The 20,052-nt window shown below is 43.7% G+C and overlaps 8 protein-coding genes across 8 annotated transcripts; 4 read left to right on the plus strand and 4 right to left on the minus strand.

Annotated features, from left to right (window-relative positions):
• Positions 1 to 968: 968 nt before the first annotated feature.
• BYT42DRAFT_551547 (uncharacterized protein) lies at positions 969 to 3,796 on the plus strand. The gene is made up of 4 exons (XM_051566270.1): positions 969 to 1,259; positions 1,353 to 2,301; positions 2,394 to 2,859; positions 2,928 to 3,796. The coding sequence occupies exons 1-4, from the start codon at positions 1,029 to 1,031 to the stop codon at positions 3,727 to 3,729; spliced, it is 2,448 nt and encodes an 815-aa protein (XP_051428111.1). The 5' UTR covers positions 969 to 1,028; the 3' UTR covers positions 3,730 to 3,796.
• A 15-nt stretch (positions 3,797 to 3,811) lies between these two features.
• On the plus strand, positions 3,812 to 4,950 carry BYT42DRAFT_551549 (domain of Kin17 curved DNA-binding protein-domain-containing protein). Its single transcript, XM_051566271.1, has 2 exons — positions 3,812 to 4,398; positions 4,476 to 4,950. Exons 1-2 carry the CDS (start codon positions 3,943 to 3,945, stop codon positions 4,917 to 4,919), a joined length of 900 nt encoding a protein of 299 aa, XP_051428112.1. The 5' UTR covers positions 3,812 to 3,942; the 3' UTR covers positions 4,920 to 4,950.
• BYT42DRAFT_551551 (fork head domain-containing protein) lies at positions 4,951 to 7,480 on the minus strand. Its single transcript, XM_051566272.1, has 3 exons — positions 6,782 to 7,480; positions 6,255 to 6,630; positions 4,951 to 6,156 (listed from the first exon to the last, which is right to left on the minus strand). Exons 1-3 carry the CDS (start codon positions 7,171 to 7,173, stop codon positions 5,245 to 5,247), a joined length of 1,680 nt encoding a protein of 559 aa, XP_051428113.1. The 5' UTR covers positions 7,174 to 7,480; the 3' UTR covers positions 4,951 to 5,244.
• A 504-nt stretch (positions 7,481 to 7,984) lies between these two features.
• Positions 7,985 to 9,509, minus strand: BYT42DRAFT_488571 (FMN-dependent dehydrogenase-domain-containing protein; the record flags this gene model as incomplete). Its single annotated transcript, XM_051563882.1, has 4 exons — positions 7,985 to 8,442; positions 8,536 to 8,994; positions 9,097 to 9,399; positions 9,464 to 9,509. 4 exons carry the CDS (start codon positions 9,507 to 9,509, stop codon positions 7,985 to 7,987), a joined length of 1,266 nt encoding a protein of 421 aa, XP_051428114.1.
• A 3,479-nt stretch (positions 9,510 to 12,988) lies between these two features.
• BYT42DRAFT_591288 (alpha-1,2 mannosyl-transferase) lies at positions 12,989 to 14,124 on the plus strand (the record flags this gene model as incomplete). The annotated part of the gene is made up of 4 exons (XM_051570530.1): positions 12,989 to 13,317; positions 13,400 to 13,694; positions 13,761 to 13,849; positions 13,917 to 14,124. 4 exons carry the CDS (start codon positions 12,989 to 12,991, stop codon positions 14,122 to 14,124), a joined length of 921 nt encoding a protein of 306 aa, XP_051428115.1.
• A 346-nt stretch (positions 14,125 to 14,470) lies between these two features.
• On the minus strand, positions 14,471 to 16,174 carry BYT42DRAFT_591289 (mannosyltransferase putative-domain-containing protein; the record flags this gene model as incomplete). Its single annotated transcript, XM_051570531.1, has 3 exons — positions 14,471 to 14,860; positions 14,923 to 15,717; positions 16,163 to 16,174. 3 exons carry the CDS (start codon positions 16,172 to 16,174, stop codon positions 14,471 to 14,473), a joined length of 1,197 nt encoding a protein of 398 aa, XP_051428116.1.
• Positions 16,175 to 16,518: 344 nt separating this feature from the next.
• BYT42DRAFT_551563 (uncharacterized protein) lies at positions 16,519 to 18,478 on the plus strand. Its single transcript, XM_051566273.1, has 5 exons — positions 16,519 to 17,199; positions 17,275 to 17,479; positions 17,550 to 17,665; positions 17,739 to 17,919; positions 17,996 to 18,478. Exons 1-5 carry the CDS (start codon positions 16,931 to 16,933, stop codon positions 18,308 to 18,310), a joined length of 1,086 nt encoding a protein of 361 aa, XP_051428117.1. The 5' UTR covers positions 16,519 to 16,930; the 3' UTR covers positions 18,311 to 18,478.
• BYT42DRAFT_551565 (uncharacterized protein) lies at positions 18,479 to 20,052 on the minus strand. Its single transcript, XM_051566274.1, has 2 exons — positions 19,904 to 20,052; positions 18,479 to 19,844 (listed from the first exon to the last, which is right to left on the minus strand). Exons 1-2 carry the CDS (start codon positions 20,042 to 20,044, stop codon positions 18,684 to 18,686), a joined length of 1,302 nt encoding a protein of 433 aa, XP_051428118.1. The 5' UTR covers positions 20,045 to 20,052; the 3' UTR covers positions 18,479 to 18,683.

Below are 20,052 nucleotides of genomic sequence, written 5' to 3' on the forward strand. Positions count from 1 at the left end.
ACGCCCGTCTACCCCAATGTTTATGCGATCGTCGATCTCCAGTTTCACCATCAAACGTGGCCATGACAGCCATGTTTCATGTCGCGATTCAGTCGATTCACGACGTCCCTCCATTTCCATTAGCAGTATTGATACTGTTAGCAGTCGACACGAGGACAGCATCCATGAAAGGCGAAGACGATCGCTCACCTCGAGCCCCAAGCGTGCCAGCGAGCTGTCACAACTGGAAGGATTGGATGAAGAAATATTTGCTGATGACCTGGAGATCGATTATTTGCCGCCTCCATGTGCTAATCACACTCAACGAAGCCGACCGAATTCAATGATACTGGATGGACGGTTCAAACGGATGCCTGACATGACTCTTGCGAGACCAGAAAATAACCAAGTCAATGATTCCATGTCTCTCAGTGCTACAGTAAGTGCCCCCCCCCCCTACACCACGAATGCGTACCGTGTACGCATATCATTGGGCCTCTTGCTGATTCCTGTTTCTGTTAAAAGACTGGGAGTGATCAGTGGGATCGTATATCATTTGTAGCACCGTCGGTGAGCCAGCATGACGGTGACGGGGGAAAACGACGTGTCTCTGTTGCGAAAGAAAAACAGCGGCACCCCGTTAAAATCAAAAGTCCGCTCACCTATTGGATAAAAGGGATCGATACATCTGCGGCAAAGATGTCCAAATCTCGACCACGTTCAGAAACTCTCCCCAGCACTCGACTGACAGCGTTCTCCTTCCGTTCGACGCCACCCTCCTCCACCGAAAAGAAGGGCTGGAAAAAGAGAATCATGCTAAAACTACGAAAACCCAATGATACAATGATTCCGTCAGAAGAACATGTGTAATAAAATGAATCATTTCTAAAATAAAGAAAAAAAAAATAAAGAAAAGAATGCTGATAAGAAAGAGAATAATCAAAAAGAGAAAGAAAAAAAAAAGAAGAAAAAAAATGGTGGCTCCTTGCTGATGGCTGACCAATAAGGGAGTGCAAACGTCCCACTGTTGCTTTTCAGTGACGGACCACATGGTGGTTTTAGGACTCAGCAGCAGACGAGCGACAACCCCCTTAACCGTATTCTTTTCGCTTCTCGCCATGTTTCGGCAGCAATTACACACAATCTCCAAGTTGACAACCTCCACGTTAAAGTATGCTTCCAATACCGTCACCTTCTTTTCATTATCAGCTGCCGATGATCCCACCATTCCTTCTTCGCAGCTCATTGAATTCTGGATAGCTGAAACACAACGAGGTTTGGTAAGCCTTCTACCCGTTTTCCGAAAAAAAAAAAAAACAGGACGTCATATATTTAGGGTGGCTGTGAATATTGATGGTAGTTTGGACTCGTAGGATGCGTTTTTTGACGATCAATTTGATATTGCTCAATCCATTTTTATGCAACACGCTTCAGAATCGCCGTTTCATGCAGTAGGCTGTGCATTAATGGCTTACGTGGAGGCCATGCTTGGGTTTGAAGCCGAAAAGATCCAGTACGCATTGGACAGAATTGCGGCCGCCGAGAGTTTAGCGCGCCAATTCGCCAAAAAGAGCCGTCAGCGGCATAAGACCAGCGACACCGATACCCTTTCTTCGTCCACACATCAAACGGATAGTGATGCTGAAACCGATCCAGGCACTGTTTCAATTTCATTTGGATCAGAAACCAAGGAAGTAACCGATAAGAGCCATAAGAAGCGATCGCATCATCGTTCACCCGGAAGCATCCACTATGATTTGTTGGAAACCAACTGTATGTTGATGTCAGCTACCATTCAATTTCTTCGCAATAGCTGGATCGAATACATGAAGGCCGCCTACAAATTACGAAAAGCGTATAAAATGTACGAGCAGATGTTTGAAGTACTTACGGGCCATAAAACCAGCGATTACGCGGCCAGTCTACGAAAAGCGAAACGACGACAAAGCACCACCACGGACGCCGAAGAAGTATCGCCCAACCCCGCGAGTCCGTCTGAAAACTCGGATAAATTCTCCACGTGTGGTCGTTCGTCGTGGACGGACCATAAACGGTTCAGTATGTCCAGGCTCGGACATGGTTCGCGAGCGAGCCATGACTCAATTCTGTCATCCTCGGTACCTTCGTCCCCCGGCAACTATATGCGTCAACTTCATCAACAGACCCTCAATCAAAAACGACGATCCATGACCACCTTGGAACTGAATGGATCAAGTCATGCACGCGATGAAAGCATTATCATTGAAGATAATACGATCGAAAGCGGGATATTCTTTGGGATCGGCTTATTTAGTCTCATATTTTCACTTTTGCCGCCCAAAGGTAAAAAATGATTGTTTTTCTGTCGTCAAAATGACCGCAAAAATTAGTTCCTTTCAAAGAAAACAGCTCCTTTACTTACTCGTTTATGCTAGTGAACAAGATCTTAAACACATTGGGATTCCATTCATCAAGGCCTTTCGCATTACATTTATTACAAAAATCGTACACCAGCCAAGGACTGTATTCCTGTTTAAGCGTGCTCACCCTGCTTGCCTATTACACTAATCTCTCTTTATTCATCCATCCCCAACTTTTACCCAGTTCACTCAGTCTCGCCAGCGCACGTGCAATGTTGGACCAAATGAAGGCAAGGTTTCCCAGTGGCAAAATATGGAAACTATTGGAGGGAAAATTATGCAAGATGGAGGGAAATACGCGCAGAGGGGTAGAAATCTTACGCGATGCAAGACGTCGTGACGGCATACGGAGGGATCTACCCAACGGCATCGCATATACAGGTTCGGATTATACTGCAGGCACCGAACCAAGACATCGAAAAGAATCCATGGTCAGCGAATTGGCTCAATTGCAAGCACTCGCCGTCTACGAAATGGGCTGGTAAGTTTAATAATACCACATTACAACGAGGCCAAAGCTCATGATGCGTCATGAAAAAAAATTGTCAGGGGGCAAATTTTCTTGGGTGAATATTTCCAGGCTTCCGAGACATTTTTCCGACTAGAAAGCATGAATAACTGGTCCCGCGCATTCTACCACTACATTGCCACTTGTTGCATGTTTGGCGACGGCGATTTTGATGAAGCGGCTGCCGAATTCTTGCAGATCCCTCGTATTCTGGAGCGTAAACGGCAGCTCGGTGGACGATTGCTGCCCAATGAAATATTTGCCGAACGCAAAATCGCTTCTTGGAGGCAGAAATCTCAAAATATCCTTGATGGCAGCACATTGCAGTCGGCGGTGGTAGTGAATCCGCTGTGGGAGCTCATCTATTTGTGGAACGGTATACCGCAGCTGGGCACCAGCATGCTAGACGATATGAGGCAACAATTACTGGAACGGTTAAAATCAAGTCAAGGACCCTCGGACAAAGCCGAGCTTCAGCTCCTACTGGGAGTGGTGGTTCGTGAACAGGGCGATTATACCACATCAGAGCAATATCTCAAGAGCACCATTCAGATGGAAGAAAAAATCGTGCATGACCGCTGGGTTATCCCGTACGCAATGTATGAACTGGCCGCCTTGCGATGTTTTCATCTAAAAGATACGAACCACCATGCTTCGATTGCAAAGGAAGCACGAGACTGGATAAGACGGTCCGAGCAATTTTTCCACCAACATCAACACTCCTCGTCAGCGTTCAGCCACGGAACAGAGACAGTAGAACATGGAGATTCTGATTGGGAAAGCCGGTTACACGTACGCTGTCAGTTATTGCTGGAAAAGTTGGATGATGTTGCCCCAGCTTGATCCAATTATCTTCAAGTCCTCTTATTTTCAGAAAATAAAACATCTAAAAAAAACGGACGGTATTGCTCCATTATCATTGGTCATTTCCTTTTGATACTCCGCCGTCCATATATAAAGTGTTGTTGGGAGCGTCTCAAATTTCCACACACTTCTGTCACCGGTTCTTTTCTTACCCTCTCTCTGTTTTTTCTTATTTCTTTGATTTGTGTCATTATGGGTAAAGATGGATTCATGACTCCCAAGGCTATTGCCAATCGCATCAAGGCCAAGGGCTTGATGAAGCTCAAGTTCTACTGTCAGATTTGTCAAAAGTCCTGTCGTGATGAAAACGGATTCAAATGCCATACCATGTCCGAGTCACATCAGCGCCAAATGCTCCTTGTCGCTCAAAGTCCTGGAAAATTCATTCACAGTTTTTCAGATCAGTTCAAAAATGAGTTTGTCAGTATTCTTTCTCGTCGTCACGGTACCAAACGTGTTTTTGCCAACCAAGTATATCAGGAATACATTGCCGATCGTCACCATTTACATATGAATGCTACCCGTTGGAACTCATTGTCCGAATTCGTGAAACATTTGGGCCGAGAAGGCATTTGCCATGTGGATGAAACTGAACGAGGATGGTATATTACTTGGATCGACAATAGCCCAAAGGCTTTAGCGAGACAGGTAAGTTGCATGAAAGGAGAAGACAAAAACAGTTTAATGCGGGATGACTAATGCATTCCTGAACATTGATATCGTAGGCTGCTATTCAAAAGATGGATCGTATGCAAAAGGACGACGAGGAACGAGAACAGCAGTTACTGAACGAGCAAATTGAAAAGGCGAAAAAGTCGGCTGAGGAACGAGGGGAAATGGAGACACAGCAAGCTACGGAATTGAAACGAGACGAAGCAGCGCCCATCAAATTGAGCTTGTCATTGAAGCCAGCGGCCGCCCCGGCTGCCACAGAGGCACCCAAGGCAATGAACGGCAATAAAATGAAGATGATGATGAAAAAGCCGGGTGGATTATCAGCGCTGGCGAAAAAGTCGGCCTTTGGAACCTCTGGGGCCTCTGGGGCCTCTGAGAGTAGTACGCCTCATCGAAGCAATATCATGATCGGTACCGGATTGGGCAAACGCAAATCAAGTGAAGGCAGTGAAGAAGAATCCTCTTCAAAGAAAAACAAAACCATACCAGCTTAAAGTCTAACTTTTAATGTACATATCATTCTAGAGCAATTTCAATAAATATCATTCTTCGTTTTTTTCTATCTTGACAGGAGAATGCTTGACGCTACCGCAGCAGCCTATATACGATTACCCTGTTCAGCATGTCCTTACTTGTCAATGAAAGAGAAGGGATTGATAAGATCACCGTGGATTACTGTGAAGCAGTCAATGCCGATCAGTGTCACATGTGCTGCCAGAGGGGGAAAAAAAGAGAGAAAAAAAGTTTCCGCTTTTTTATAACAAATGGTACAGCTTTGACACATGCATACAGGAAATCATGGGGGGGGGGGAGGGGCATTTATTGGTTGGCACTGGGAGTGGATGTCGGGGTGGGTGAGGTTTGAGTTGAGGGGGACGGTTCGACGGGAGAAGACGATGCTTTAGTTTGAGCTTGAGCTTGCAAGGTGGCTTGAATAGGGGATGAATTAGAAGGAGGATTAGCGCCGTGAGCCCGTAATGCCGATTGAAGGGTGGCGGAAAGTTGACTGGCCAATTGAGGCGGTAACTGAGCAATGGCTTGAGGAAGAAGTTGAGCAATGGAGGCTGGAAGAGGGTAACGAACAGGATCGAGCAGATGTTGGCGAATTGTATTCTGCAACTGCAATTGAAGCTGCGCTTGTATATTTTGAGTATTAGCAGCGGCCGGTGGCGCAGCCGGGGAAGATGATGGAGCAGGAGTGGTGACAGGAGCGGCAGTCGATGGAGCAGAAACTGAAGGTTGTGAAGAGACGGCCGCGGCACCAGAGTCAGTTGTTGCTGCTGCTGTTGCTGTTGCAGTTGTTGTTGTTGCTGCTGGTGCTGGTGGCGCTGTTACGGTGGCGGATGATGTGGTTGGTATAAGTTTGGTAGACTTGGACGCTTCGGGACTGGTTGCCACATTGCTATCGATTGCCACAGCAGATGTGGTCTCGCCCACCGTGGTGGCGGGTTGACTTGATCTTGCTGAATCGAGCGTACTGATATCGTCATCACTGTCAGATCCCTCTTTTTTAATTCGTTTGCGCATGTCGGCCACGGGACTGGTGCTGACCGAGTTGTTGCCACTGGGCCCTTTACTGGCGGTTCGCTTATTTCTCTTGTAGATCCCATTGGTAAACTGATTCTCGGCCGTGGAATCGATGGTCCAAAAAGCGCCTTTTCCAGGTTCAGCATCGCCTCGTGGTACTTTGACAAAAGCTTTGTTCAAGGATAAATTATGACGAATCGAGTTCTTAAAAAAAAAATGGAGCACAATCATCAGTAAGCTTTTCTTTGTTGTCTGATATTCCGGATCCTCTTCGTTATGGGATCCTCGATGAAGAGCTTTACCTGCCAGCCATTCTGAGCCATTTGATAATAGGGATAATGCGTGGTAATGTAAGTATAGATGCCATTCAATGTCATGCGCTTATCGTTGGTAGAATTGATGGCTTGCGCGATGAGAGATGCGTAAGAGTAGGGCGGTTTAACGTCTTTGCTTCCATATTGATTGGGTTCCGGTGAGTCATTTCGATCCTCGGAACCAAAAATTTCTTCTTTGGAAATACTTTCTCGAGCTTCTTCTTTTTTCTGGTTTTGCAGAGATTGTTTCTCTAACTGATGTGGGGTAGAGATGTATCCAAAATTCTCATTTCGAGGTGACTCTTCCATATCCATCCGTGGTAGTAAGAAAACAAATGATACCTCACCGATCTGGATTTTGGTGCTGTAAAGGCGAATAAAAAAAAAATGAGTGGGAAAATTTTTTTTTTATTTGCTCATCATCCCCCCACCGTCGAGGCACCACCACCAGCAACCATCACCACCAAAGACTACCCAAATCTCGCCCAAAAGACAAAGAGAGATAAAAAGCTTACCGATTCTCGAGGGGAACTGTCACTCCTCTTTCCACAAACTGTTCGTTGACGAAAGCTCCATTTTTGCCAAAAACCATCATCTCGAAACGTTGGGTTGTAAAGTTGTAAAAAAGACGAGCATGCTGACGAGAAACTGATTTGGTATTCCCGAGTGGAATGTCGACATTATCTGGTTTGGCAGCCTTGCGTCCGAGAGTGACTTGCAAGGTGCGAATGTAGTAACAGAAATCCTCGCCTTCCAATTTGGCATAGGCTTGTACAGGTCCGGCATCGACCGAGGCGGCCGTGGGTTGATTGTCGTTGGACGAAGTGGAGTGAAGGGAAGAGCTATTATCAGTTGAAGTCACACTTGAAGAAGTGTTTATACTTGGACTAGCATTGAGCGATGTCATGAGAAAGCCAAGAAACCAAAAAAGACAAATTAGAGCGTAAAAATGTCGCTTTGGACAAGATGGCAAAAGGGAACCCAAAAAAAAAAAGAGTGGCGGACAATGGACTGACTGACTTGAATGACAGCAAAAGGGCAGAAAAGAGATTGGCAGAAGTAGAAAAAAAGGCTGCTAAAGAAGAACAAGAAGAAGAGGGTATTGCAATAGCGGTAACAGGGAAAAACCCACAAGCACTTTCTTTTTCCTCAACTATTAGCCCAACCAATGGAAAAAGTCCCAAAAAAAAAAGAAAAATGGAACTGGACGAGTGAAAACGAAAAAATAAACAAAAAAACATCGAAAAAAAGACACCGGAAAAAGTCCGACGCCACCGCCCCGAAGAGTGTGAAAAAAAAAAGGTTGAAATTTTCATATTATGGTTTTTTTTTTTCAAGGGAATAAGAATAAATTATAAAAAAAAAAAAGATGTTTACAATTTTGAGAGAAGACCTCTAGGTTGCATCTTCTCATAAGCCAACTTGGCCAAATAGTCTACAGGAGTGGGCACGAAATGGTCTTTCAAGTTGCGGATATCCACCATTTCAGGTTTGATGTCAGCCAAAGTGGGAGCGCCCATCAATCGCATACACATTTCCAATTCATTCTACGAATTTTCAAAGTCAGACTCATCTGTACCTTTTTTTTTTTTTTTTGTCTGTGTCTTATTTACCTGGAAAAGTTCAATAAGGCGCTCAACGCCAGCATCGCCATAAGCGGACATGGCGTACTAGAAAAGGGAAAAAAATGATCAGCATTTGTTTATATCACATTAGGTTCAAAAATGACTTACTAATGCAGGTCGACCAATACCGACACCCTTGGCACCGAGAGCCAGCGCCTTGAAAATGTCACTGCCACGCTTGATACCACCGTCAATATATACCTCGAAACCTTGATCTAAACCTTCCTTCTTCAACGCTTCCATCACTTCAGCAAGAATTTCAATGGACGAAGGTGCAAAGTCCAACTGGCGACCACCGTGGTTAGACAGGACAACACCTTGACAACCGCACTTGGCAGCAATCACTGCATCCTCAGCCGTCTGAATACCCTTGATAATAATAGGCATCTTTGTAATACTGCGGAACCACGGAATATCAGCCCAGCTAAGCGAAGGATCAATAAATGTGCTGATAGCGCGAGCAGCACCTTCGTTGCGAGGAATATCGCTATCCGACAACTCATCGGGAGCTTCTTGAGAATACTTTTGACGCATATCCTTTTCACGACGACCTGTACAATTGTCGTTGTTGGAAAATTAATAAAAACAGAAAACCCCAAAATTCGCCATCATGCGTCGTTCACACGGAACCAATCTGAACTTACCGAGTTGGGGAGCATCGGCGGTGATGAAAAGACCCTTCACACCTCGTGATTCGGCATAGGTGACAATTTTCTTGGTAACGTTGCGGTCCGAGTTGACATACAACTGAAGCCACTGGGTTTGATCGGGAAGCTTAGCATCCACAATTTCATCAAATGAGCAAGATGCAAGCGTAGGAATCATTTGGATGATGTTTTTCTTTCCTGCAGCGCGCGTCAACACTTTTTCACCGTCGGGATGACCGAGTTTTCCCAGAGCTGTAGCCGTGATGTACAAGGGCATGGACACACGAGTGCCGAGCATGGTGGTGGACATGTCCACCTTGGCCACATCCACCATGACACGAGGTCGCAACCAGATGCGATGGAAAGCATTGTGATTCTCACGAACCGAGATTTCGTCATCCGCACCTGAAGAGTAGTATGCCCATGCATCTCCACGAAGAACCTGCTTCGCTACGGCTAAAAAAAATTGGGAGTGGGGGGGAGGGTCGGTTAGAAAATAAAGTTTGTTTTTGGTTCCTTGGCTTGACACTGGAAAGTTTACATCCGCGTTTTACTCACTTTCAAAATCATACGTGTTGTACATTTCTTCCAACCGGGGCATATTTTCTCGTGCCAATCGGATACGTTTGTCCTCTTCGGTTTCAACCTTTTCAACGTTGGCCAACGCAGCTTCATCCACAGCGCCCATGCACACCTCCGGTGGAAGGTATTTGGCAATAATGTCGATAGGATGGATGGGATCAAATGCAGCAGTAGCATCTTGACCTGCATATCTCAAAATAATTTTTTGACCGCCGGGATGTTCGGGCAAGAATTGCGTAAGATCGTACACCTTTCCGTGGATAATGATCCAGATATCATCTACATCGAAAATACGTATCAGGCACACAGTTTTTTGAACCTTGTGTTTATTTCATGCACGGACCTTTGGTATTATGTTTAGCGACCTCTTCGAGCGAAAGAATCTTCATTGTGCCCAATTAATGATATGAAAATACAGAGGAGAGAGAGAAAAGAGTGGGGAAAAAAGAAAAAAGAAGCACTGAAGAGTGTGTGAGAAATTACGCTGGAGAAGAAAATTAAAGCTTTTGGCCTTGTGTGGCCCATTTAACTTTATAGGGAATTTTTCATCCAATAGAAAATGCGCAAACGCTGTGACTGCTTCATTCTTTATGGAAATGTTTGAGTTTTTTCTACCTTCAGATGCCGACCTGCCAGGAACGATAAACCCATAGATGGTGCTTTTTACGACTTTCGGCAGAAGATGGGGGGAAAAATATCCATCATCTCAAAATATAGGCGGCCTCCACCATTGTGAAGAGCCGCCATTGATCTGTCAGATTCCATAATTCAAAGTTGAAACACATTATTTCGTCTCCCCATCGAAAGATCGATTGCTTTGAACATTCAATATCCGTCCAATTCCCGTTCTTCATTTGACATGTTCCGTACAGTTTCAGGTCTCCAAACAAGTGGGGATCTACGAAAACGACCGCCTTTGTTTAACCTTATACCTCTTTAGGTAGGCTTTAACAGGAATTCGTCCTTGTTTTAAGCGATCCGCTGACACCTAATGCATTCACTAGATCAACCATCGTGTAACTATCGGCATGTCAAATTCGCCATGCCATCTTTGATAACAAGGTATCCGACCACCCACTGATAAGCATTGATCTCGTAATTATCACCATAAACAACATGCTCAAATCAAAACCTGCAAAAAAAAGGCCATAACAACTATGACTGAATCTGGCAAAAGGTGGTTTTCATATGCTTATGATGCAACAAGTTTGGAAGAGGATTGTTTTTATTCTCACTTGCATCGTCTTTATTAGATTGCTCCAATTTTCTCTTATCTGACGCGGCTTCCTTCCTTGCAGACGATGCACACAATCTTAAGGTTTTTTACTCTTTATGGTAACGCGTGTCACAAGACGCATAAGGTAACCGTTCCGGATAACATGTAGACTTGGCTTGACTTCATCCAGCATGGTTATGTTTCCTTATCCTTTCTGCACACTGTGCAGTTTATTACATCACTGGCATATGCAGATAGGTATAACAGCATAATGCAAATAACAATTACTCGGAAAACGTCTCGATTAAATTATGACGTATTTTATTTATTTTACATCATCCATGAAAGAACAGATGAAAGAAGTTGAAGGAGAAATTACACAGTATACATGTATGTTTTCTTGGTCATGCTGTAGTTATTTAATTCGATAGAAATGTGCTAAGTATACATGCTGCTTCAAGAAAAGGAAAGTTCTTGATTGAAAGGTGGCTATTTTTTCGGCATTATAAGCAATTTGGACATGTAGAAAGTCGGTGACGAGTGTCTGAGACTATATAGAAGAATGAGTGTACGGTAATGGAAAATGAATATTTTATCCAGGAACAGCCGAGAGAGTATGGAGTAGGTAAACGAATATAGCAATTACAACAGTTCAAAAAGTGAAGAGCTCAGGTCGTAATGAAAGAAAGCGTAACAAACTAAAGCCCAGTTTCCTTGAAGCATGCGAAACCGAACGATGATCGAATGAAGCGACGATAATGGATTCACTCCGCCAATATCAGCACGGCATTATTCCTTTATATCAAGGCTAACTTATACAGTATGCTAGTCCCCCTCTTTAAATTTCGCTACCATATTATATATAATATTGAAACTCGCTAAACGCGTCTTCCAGGCGGACCCACCAAAAACCCTTTTTCTGAATACATTTTCCTCTCATTGTGGGATTTCGAGTCCCGCCAAGGCCAAAAAATAAAATCAAAAACAAAAGGTGACTGGATTGCACAGAGTCGCGCCGTGGGTCGATCCGCCGATCGAGAACAACACCAAGTACGATTGCAGCTACCTTTGCTTACTTTGAAATATAGTCTTATAAAGGGCTATGATTGCCATACAGTATACGGTAAATCCGAGCTTTCGCGCCAGTATCCTGCGCTGCCTTTCCTCGCTCTTTCTCTTTTCACTTACTTCCCCTTCATATTATTGTAAATATTAGGTGCAATAGATGATTAGGACCACATTAATTTATTGCATTGGTCCTAAACAGTAATGATCGTTTGTACGTAAACAGCCATATCGCCCACATATATGTAGAAGCAAGACCAACAAGCGATTATGATGACGTTGACTTTATTGAGGCTCCTAATAAACTCTATACAGTATATATCTTTATATTGGTTTGCTACAGAGTTTTACCGGAACTCTGAAGACTTATCTTTACCCTTAGACTGTTGAAACATTTATTTTGTCGAATATGAATATCAAAGGTTGAAATGCTGCAAAAGGGTGGCTGCATAGCGAAAACCATAAGTTGAGAGTATAAGTTGCTTGAAAACGGTGCTATTTGGTCATCGATTTGTGGATATGTCTGGACAAATAATACCGCAAAGGTAGGCCAACGAAACATATAATTAGGCATGATCCGCTGTTTTTCTCCTTTTCACTTACAGTTAGTTACAACGGCTCGCTTACACAAGTTGAACTGCTCCTCATTTGTATGTACGATCAAAAATAACTCCTGCAATTACTGCGCACTTCAATTTGACACTATTGAAGCAATACTGTGTGATTCTCTTTGAAATTTTTACATAAGAATTTTTCATAGTTACACTGGAGGCTACACTTTGAATACAAAAAGATACTAGGATTATCTTTTATTGCTGGTGAGAATAAGAAATCATCTTTATTTTTCGATTACAATATTCAGATCCAAAAATGATAAATGTTTGATTGTGCATGATGTTTGAATAAATATAGTTCAATCTTATTCATATTGTCATTGTAGATGGATTGAGGACTTTACACAGTGTCCTACAGTACCCAATTTCTGGATTCTGGAAATACACCAATTTTTTTTATTTCCAGTTCGGCAAAAATCACGGAATGAATTGACTTTTTGTACTACACGGTCAATGAAAAGGCCCGCGATGAAAAAGATGCCCAACGACGCTTAAAACGTAGATACAAAAGTCTTTCATATATGTATTAACAGCTAGATTAATAATAATAAAGATAATAGTTTACAGTAAAAGTCGCAGCAGGCAATTTCTTGACTGGCTGGTCGATCCCTCCCCATGTCAAGGACCGAATTCGGCAATATGATACGACAGGATGAGAGGCCTTTTTCCCTCTCCGAAATAAAAAAAATTATAATTGATCGACAGAAATTGGCTGGCTCATTTCCCTATTCCTTCTTGGCCTTGTTGTTCTCAAAGAGTCCGGATGACGATATTGCAATCACTGCGAAGTAGGCTGGCTTTTCGCTTGACCCTCATTTTGCTCACGGTTGCCGCCTGCCTGTACATGATCATCGCGTTGGCCAGCTATCCCAACAGCAACCACCTTTTACAACAGAAAATCACCGTCGCCAATGATTGGTACTATGAGCGACCGGCCGTCATGCACCACCCGAACCCCCATTTGAAAGCAGCCATGGTCACATTTATCAAAAACGACCGTGGACAGCTCAACAACTTACGTTTTACAATGCGCAATCTGGAAGACAATTTCAATTTTGCTCACGGATATCCCTACGTTGTTTTCTCAAACGAAAATTTAAGCGACGAATTCAAAGAACTTTTAAATTCCATCACTCGCGGTCAAGTATTTTTCGAAACGTTGGACAAGCACATGTACGGCTACGCACCGAGTATCGATTTGATCAAAGCAGCCAAGGCTCGTAAAGACATGAAAAACGTCATGTTTGGTGATGATGAAGACTACCGCTTTCAATCGCGCTTTATGTCTGGCATGATCTTTAGGTAAAAAAGTCATGATCCTTATGACACACCATCGTCTCGTAAAAGAACAGTGGAGCTAAATACGGGTATCTATTTCAACTAGGCATCCCATCTTGAAAAATCTCGATTACTACTGGCGTATTGAAGCTGGTACCGAGTACGTCTGTCCTATTAATTTTGATCCGTTCCAGTACATGCAGGACCATGATAAAAAGCTATCCTTCTCAATGGCGCTTTACGAATACCACGAAACCATTCCCACTCTTTACGATACAGCCATGCAATTTGCTTCTGAACATGAAACGTGGATACAAAAGAATCAACCGGGGAGTCTGTGGAAGTTTATTCTCAACGAATCACAAGAATACAATCGATGTCACTTTTGGAGCAATTTCCAGGTAATGTTATCAAACTTTCATGCTCTTGGAAACCGACTAGTTTTTTTAATCTTCAGCATTGATTAGATCGCCGATCTCAAATTCTTTCAAAGTGAACAATATCAGGCTTTCTTTGATTATTTGGATAAAGCGGGTGGCTTCTTTTACGAACGATGGTATAGTTTTTTGGGATCGCGGCTAATTTTGTCAGGCAATCTTGTTAACATGGCAATTGCATGATAGGGGTGATCCTGTGATTCATTCGCTGGCAGCAGTCCTCTTTCTTGAAAAGGAGCAAGTGCATTTCTGGGATAATATCGGCTATCGCGTAGCGAATTCATTTACCCATTGTCCGACCAACCTTTCTCTCTATTCGCAGTGTTCTTGTCGTCCTCAACAAAATTTTGACAATGACGGCTACAGTTGTTTGCAATTCTTTCTCTCAGCATAGATCTCTCAAATGAAGGAAACAAAAAAAAAAGTACCAATGCCCTTTATAATACATTACTATTATTTATTTTTATTATATGAATCCCTTACCCCCCCTTTTTTTTCACCATGGGTTCAAGTCCTACAGCATCCAATAAATTACAGTCTCTCTTTTTCTTTCTTGCAGTAGTACGATCATGGGATTAATTCCAAGATGTAACCGTATATTTACATGAATTTGGAAAAAAGAATACAAAACATGATCTCGATTGCCCCTGTTGTATGATTAGGAGTGGTTGCCACGGTGTTGTTAATTAGAAGTGATTGCCACCGAGGTGCGTGTACCAGCTAGGGTGGATCCTCCTTTTTTATAAATTCCTGGGCTTCCAGAGTCCTTTATCTAATAGTTCCTCATCGGCACGCCGTGCTGCATCGAGTTCAATGTACTTTTGCGCCAGATGCTGTTCGTCGGCCGTGAATTCGCGAATCTTGTCCGTCTCCTTGATGCATGACGTTTCAAAATCCCAATCTTCGCCTTCGGCATAATGAGTAAATTTGAGATACCGATCCGGCCATTTGTTCTTGTCGCGCAAAAGCCCACCATTCCACCACAAAGGTTGACCATCGGTATCCAGATGCAATTGATTACCGCACACCCTGGAGGCATCGCCTCCGTCACCTAGTCCACCAATTACCGCTCCATAAGATTTGATGAAACTATAGGGACTCTGCACCATTTCATAACCTATCCAAAACGTCTAGTTTCACCCAAGTTCTTAGCATGATGAATCGCTATGGTTTCAAATGACAACAGTCTCACCTCTTTATCGCCATGAGAATGCTTATAAGACACTTTGGTCCGTTCCTCTCGATCGTTCATCTTACATGTGGACAGCAATCCAAGAAGCGACTTTTTCTTGTTGATCACCACGACACCCGATTCCTGCTCATGGGCCGAGGTCACTTTCCACCAACGGCTCTTTTCCACAAACGAACTTTTAGTAGGCAAAAAGGAACGGAGCCACGTATGGCCTACATCCCATCCAGGAAACAGCGTGCGATCGAGAAAGAATAGAGATCCCGTTTTGAGATACCCTTTGTCCTCGAAAAGAAGATCGGGCTTCTTGAAAAAGTACACATCGGCATCCACCAAAATGACCTCGGTAAAGCTGCTTGCAATGATACTGTAAGGTTTCAGGGACCAACCAGAGAACTGGGTATACCGATCATCTATCACATCCACAATTGGCCGCGTCCGAACATTGACAAATTCGGTCTCCAGGTACCGTCGTTTGGCTGGGGTCAAGTCGTTGTCTCGAATGTAAAAGATTTCGATGGGTAAATCGGACTTGAGCACTTGTCGGATGGTACGAACTGCCGTGGCAGCGTACTTGAATTGATAATTGCCAACACACATCACGATGCCTCTGCCAGCAGTGGCTTTGGTGATTTGAAAGCTGTTCTCCCAAGAAAGATGGAGCCACGGGTAAAGCGTCTTTTCCAGGTCCATCAACAATACCCAGGTGTCCCTGTATACGGGATCGATGGCCACGTCGATCCTACCGTCGGCCAGAATAGGATCAAAATACTGGAACAACGACTTGAACAATCGCTGCTGAAGAGTTAAAGTCTGAAAATCAGGCATTGTATCAGGCACCGTTAGTAATCGAGCGATCGATAATTGGCCTACGGCTGTTTGTAGCGCCTGCATATCATTTTCTGGGAAAATCCGGCCTCAAATAATTAGATGGCACGATCAATAAAAATGGATTGCCCTTTTTTGTCATGAACTATACCTGTCCATGGCTTTACCGGCGTAGGTATAGCGATTTCATGGGTGATATTGAGAACGGGTATATCGCTATCCGTCATCTTTACAACTACAGCATAATTTTTCTCTCTAAGTTTTTGAATCCAATGGAAACCGCAAATGTAGGGCAACGTTACCGGGTTCAACCACACTTTGATGGTTCCGTATCCACCTCAACTTTATTGCTTCTTTGGCTTCCTGGCTCAGTCTTTCTCGCTGCTTTTGCCGTTCAGCGTAATGTTGATCTTGCTGCGTTTGCCATTCCAACGTTGATCTCTCTTGCCCTTGTTGGTCACGGCTTTGTACTGTCCACAGACAGAGGAGAGTAAAAAATAGCACAGCACACAGTGCCCATGGCATCCCTAAACCTCGACAGTTGTACATCAAAAATAGAGATCATCCACTCGTGCTTCAATTGAGAGATTGTCCAGGGCACAACAGTATAAAAAAAGAAAATCACTTGTGAAACGGGTCAAAAACTGGACCTCATTTGATTTGATCCAGACCGTGCAATAAATTCAAGTTCCACTGCAAAAAATACCATTTTTGGAACCATCAAAGTGATACCCGGGGGACAACAAACAATGGCAATGGACCACCAAAGAAGCTTAATTTTTTATTATTTCTCGGTTTACCCATTGGATTAGTACGCGAACGCGGATTAATTATCTCGTTCACTAGCTCTCCTGGCCATTAAAATCACCCATGATGTTATAAAAGTTTAACCAAACACAAAAGAACTCGAGCAGTGACCATAATGCACTTTGCCCATGATCAGTGTGACATATATTTCTCTTTGGTCAAAATTAGAGAGCTTCATTCGATGCACATATCAACAACATACTGAGTGGGCAAGAAACGATTTCCCTTCTTCGTTCCATGGTTCTGAATCGCTCCTTGACGACTGTAGTCACAGGGCGGTCTTTGATTTCGTCAAAAGCGGAAGTGCAGGGCAGTGCTACAGCAGGAAGGCAGTCTTGGACAGTTTGCAGTCTCATCTATCCACCAAACCCTGCACATGACCCTCGACAAAGAAGAGACGTCCACATCAAAAGTAGCCATCATTACTGGAGCCAATGCTGGTGTTGGTTACGGCATTTGTCAGCGGCTTCTCGAACTTGAGGGCGACTCTATGACTATTGTTATGGCATGCCGGAGTCAAACCAGAGCCAGCAATGCTCGCCAGAAGCTCTTGGCCCAATTTCCCTATGCAACAATTGACATTATCCTCGTGGATATAGGCGACGTCCTCAGCGTGCTGGAATTCTGTCATCAAATCAGAGAAAAGTAGGGATTCGGAGACTGTGGATCTATTTCTTTTTTTTGGCTTATGACAGCCTCCATTGACCAACATTGCATTAGATACAACCATGTCAACTACCTATTCTGTAATGCAGGCATATTGAGTGCCCTTGGCATCAAGTGGAGTCGGTTATTCTTCTATTTTCTCAAAGATCCTGTTGGATTGATGGAACGATCGGACGCCACCATTCAAGCCATGGGCGAATTGAACCCAGACGGCATGGGTAGAGTCTTTGCTTGCAACGTCTTTGGTCATTATGTGATGGTAACGTTTAAGGGAAATAGCGAACCCCTCATATGTTTTGTGAATTTAAGCCGATTCATTGTATGGATAGATGCGCGAATTGGAGCAATTGCTGTCAAATTCGGGCGATGGGCGTGTTATCTGGACAAGTTCCATCACCGCAGAAAAGGCATCATTTGATATCGAAGATTGGCAAGGGTTGAAGAGGTACCGGATTCAATAGTTTCTGTTACGATCCATGGCATCGTAGAACTGACGTTGCTCCCTTGTTTTGTTTTAGTCTTGTTCCTTATGAGGCATCTAAATGGGCTTGCGATCTTGTTGCTATTGCCACCAATGATCGATTCATTCAAGAAGGCCTTAATGTGGTGTCCTTCACTACTTCTCCTGGTGTAGTGGCCAGTAATATTGGAAGCCTCCCAACTTGGATCATTAAAGCCCGAACCTTGATCCATTATCTGGTATGATTTTTCTTTGTTTCTTTACATTGCCGTCTCCATGGATCTGAATAATTCATTTTCGCGGCTTTACATGTAGTTTCGTCTTTGTGGTGTCACCTCCCAAAATATCACAGGGTACAATGGCGCCATTGCTGATGTGTTTGTCGCGCTTCAACCGCTAGCTGCTGTCAATTACTGGTTCCGATATTGTTCTTTATCGAATCGATGGGGAAAAGCTTATGTGGAAGCCCAAGCATTGGAAGAGTATGATCCTGAAATTGCAGAAAAGTTGCTTCAAAAATGCGAACTCGCCTATCAAGCATGGAAGAAGAACCCTAAAAAGAAAATGGAGGAAGCCCAAGAGCACGAAGCGCATCAGGCTGACTCGGAAAACCTGCCTTTACTATCCTGAACACCCTATTCTAATCCCTTCCTGATCCTTTTTCCTTTGGTTTTTTGCTTTCGTAGCCTACTTTTTTGTATTCCATCTTGAGTAATCAATTCTGGATACCTGGAGACATATTTTTACAACGGTTTGTAAGAGGACATTACTTGGTAGCCACACGCATTAATAAAAATACATTATTTCCTATTGAGAGATCAAAGTCATTACTTTAAAGTGGAGAAGTTGATCAAGCAAAATGTCTTTAGAGTATGTGTCATCAATTCGAGTGCCGAATTGGTCAATTGGTCAATGACAGTGCCAAAAAAAGGAGTCATTTCTGTGACAACTCTGCCAAATTTCTGGCAAACAAAACGATGATAACCGAAATAAAAGCCGAGAATCATGTGTAATGAGATTTTGGATCAATCGGCTTGCCGGGCCATTTTAAATACGCTGCTACTTCACTGGGTGCCATGTCACTTTCATCGACGGTGACACGATCAAGATTTTTCGAAGGGGTGGTATAGGTGCCTTGAAGTTGCGCACGTCGGCGGTCACAAATGGTGGCTACACGGAGGCGAATGTGCGACAAGGACATCTCCAAAAGTTCGTCTTCGGTGTAACCGTTGGACAAAAGGAACGCGATGAGCTGGCCTTCAATACTCAGTGCTTGAGTACCCGGCCTTGATTTGTATAGCTTGGCTTCGAGTATCTGACGTTTTCTTGTTGTTCTGCTCTGTTGGGCACGAAGATAGGATGGTGCGTGGCAAGGCAAAATTGTGTTGGTGGATATGTGCTTTTCTGTGCTTTTTGGAGCATCTTTGGCATGGTATAAAGTCAAAATTTCGTACAAGTACAGATGGATGTTTCGTGGTGTCACTGGCGTGTTTGGTTTCATCAACCACGGTAAATATCGCTGATTATCCAATACATACTGATACAGTCGCTTGGTCAGCTCCTTGTATCGGTCATATAGCGTCGATGTGGCGCAATTTAGCGACCTGGCTAGCGTGTCCCAATCAATCCGGGACACAGGCGACGAGAGACTGAGAAATGTCAATACAACGGCTGCGCCAACCACTGGTCGTCGTGCTCGACCGATATCCAAATCACTTTCTATAGTAAAGTGCATCGTGCCTTGCACCATTTTCCTGAGTTCCTTCAGATCCGCCGTTTTGGCTGGCTCTTTCTGCTTTTTCGTACGGTGCTCCACCATCATTTGCTTCATCGGGTCGTACAACCGTGAAATCACCGTCTCTACTTGTTTTTCTACTTTCCATATATCGTCAGCGAGTCTTAATCGTGATTTGATTTCCATATACACGCGCACCATCTTGCGAAAGTTCATGCCGACTTTGGCGCAATAATCGCACAGCATATAATTCGGTAACCGATGACGTGAAACCAAAGCAACTAGACTGAGGGCGACTTCGGCACTCTTCCTGCCTTTGAAGCCGGTGGCGCGGAACCGTTCAAAAAGTTGCATGGCAGCGACTATGTCTTCTTCCGGTACCGCAAAAGCAGCGGCATACTTTTTGATCCATGCTTCTACAATGAGTGTCTAAATGACGTTGGTAAACAAGGACGCCTTTTGTTTGTATTCGGTAAGGAAATACTCACTTTGCCCTGTTTATGAAAAAGAGAACCAGCTCCATGAGTGATGAGAGGTGCATCATTTAGAACAGTATGGCAATTAAGACACACTAGGACATGGTCGTCCTCAGAAAAGTTGCATGATCCACATGAAGGACATACATCCATCGTCAAAG

Source organism: Radiomyces spectabilis (assembly GCF_025331425.1).
Source record: "Radiomyces spectabilis strain NRRL 2753 chromosome Unknown BYT42scaffold_1, whole genome shotgun sequence".
In the NCBI taxonomy this organism is placed as follows: domain Eukaryota; kingdom Fungi; phylum Mucoromycota; class Mucoromycetes; order Mucorales; family Radiomycetaceae; genus Radiomyces; species Radiomyces spectabilis.

Excerpts from the sequence above, each read along its gene's own strand:
- BYT42DRAFT_551551 (XM_051566272.1), bottom strand. The coding sequence starts at position 7,173 with ATGACATCGCTCAATGCTAGTCCAAGTATAAACACTTCTTCAAGTGTG. Across the intron at positions 6,631-6,781 it reads ACAGTTCCCCTCGAGAATCG|CACCAAAATCCAGATCGGTG; the intron begins GTAAGCTTTTTA and ends TCGCCTTTACAG. Across the intron at positions 6,157-6,254 it reads TGGCTCAGAATGGCTGGCAG|AACTCGATTCGTCATAATTT; the intron begins GTAAAGCTCTTC and ends TTTTTTTTTAAG.
- BYT42DRAFT_551549 (XM_051566271.1), top strand. The coding sequence starts at position 3,943 with ATGGGTAAAGATGGATTCATGACTCCCAAGGCTATTGCCAATCGCATC. Across the intron at positions 4,399-4,475 it reads CAAAGGCTTTAGCGAGACAG|GCTGCTATTCAAAAGATGGA; the intron begins GTAAGTTGCATG and ends TTGATATCGTAG.
- BYT42DRAFT_551565 (XM_051566274.1), bottom strand. The coding sequence starts at position 20,044 with ATGGATGTATGTCCTTCATGTGGATCATGCAACTTTTCTGAGGACGAC. Across the intron at positions 19,845-19,903 it reads TTTTTCATAAACAGGGCAAA|ACACTCATTGTAGAAGCATG; the intron begins GTGAGTATTTCC and ends AACGTCATTTAG.
- BYT42DRAFT_551563 (XM_051566273.1), top strand. The coding sequence starts at position 16,931 with ATGACCCTCGACAAAGAAGAGACGTCCACATCAAAAGTAGCCATCATT. Across the intron at positions 17,200-17,274 it reads TGTCATCAAATCAGAGAAAA|ATACAACCATGTCAACTACC; the intron begins GTAGGGATTCGG and ends ACATTGCATTAG. Across the intron at positions 17,666-17,738 it reads GATTGGCAAGGGTTGAAGAG|TCTTGTTCCTTATGAGGCAT; the intron begins GTACCGGATTCA and ends GTTTTGTTTTAG.
- BYT42DRAFT_551547 (XM_051566270.1), top strand. The coding sequence starts at position 1,029 with ATGGTGGTTTTAGGACTCAGCAGCAGACGAGCGACAACCCCCTTAACC. Across the intron at positions 1,260-1,352 it reads CTGAAACACAACGAGGTTTG|GATGCGTTTTTTGACGATCA; the intron begins GTAAGCCTTCTA and ends TTGGACTCGTAG. Across the intron at positions 2,302-2,393 it reads TTCACTTTTGCCGCCCAAAG|TGAACAAGATCTTAAACACA; the intron begins GTAAAAAATGAT and ends CGTTTATGCTAG.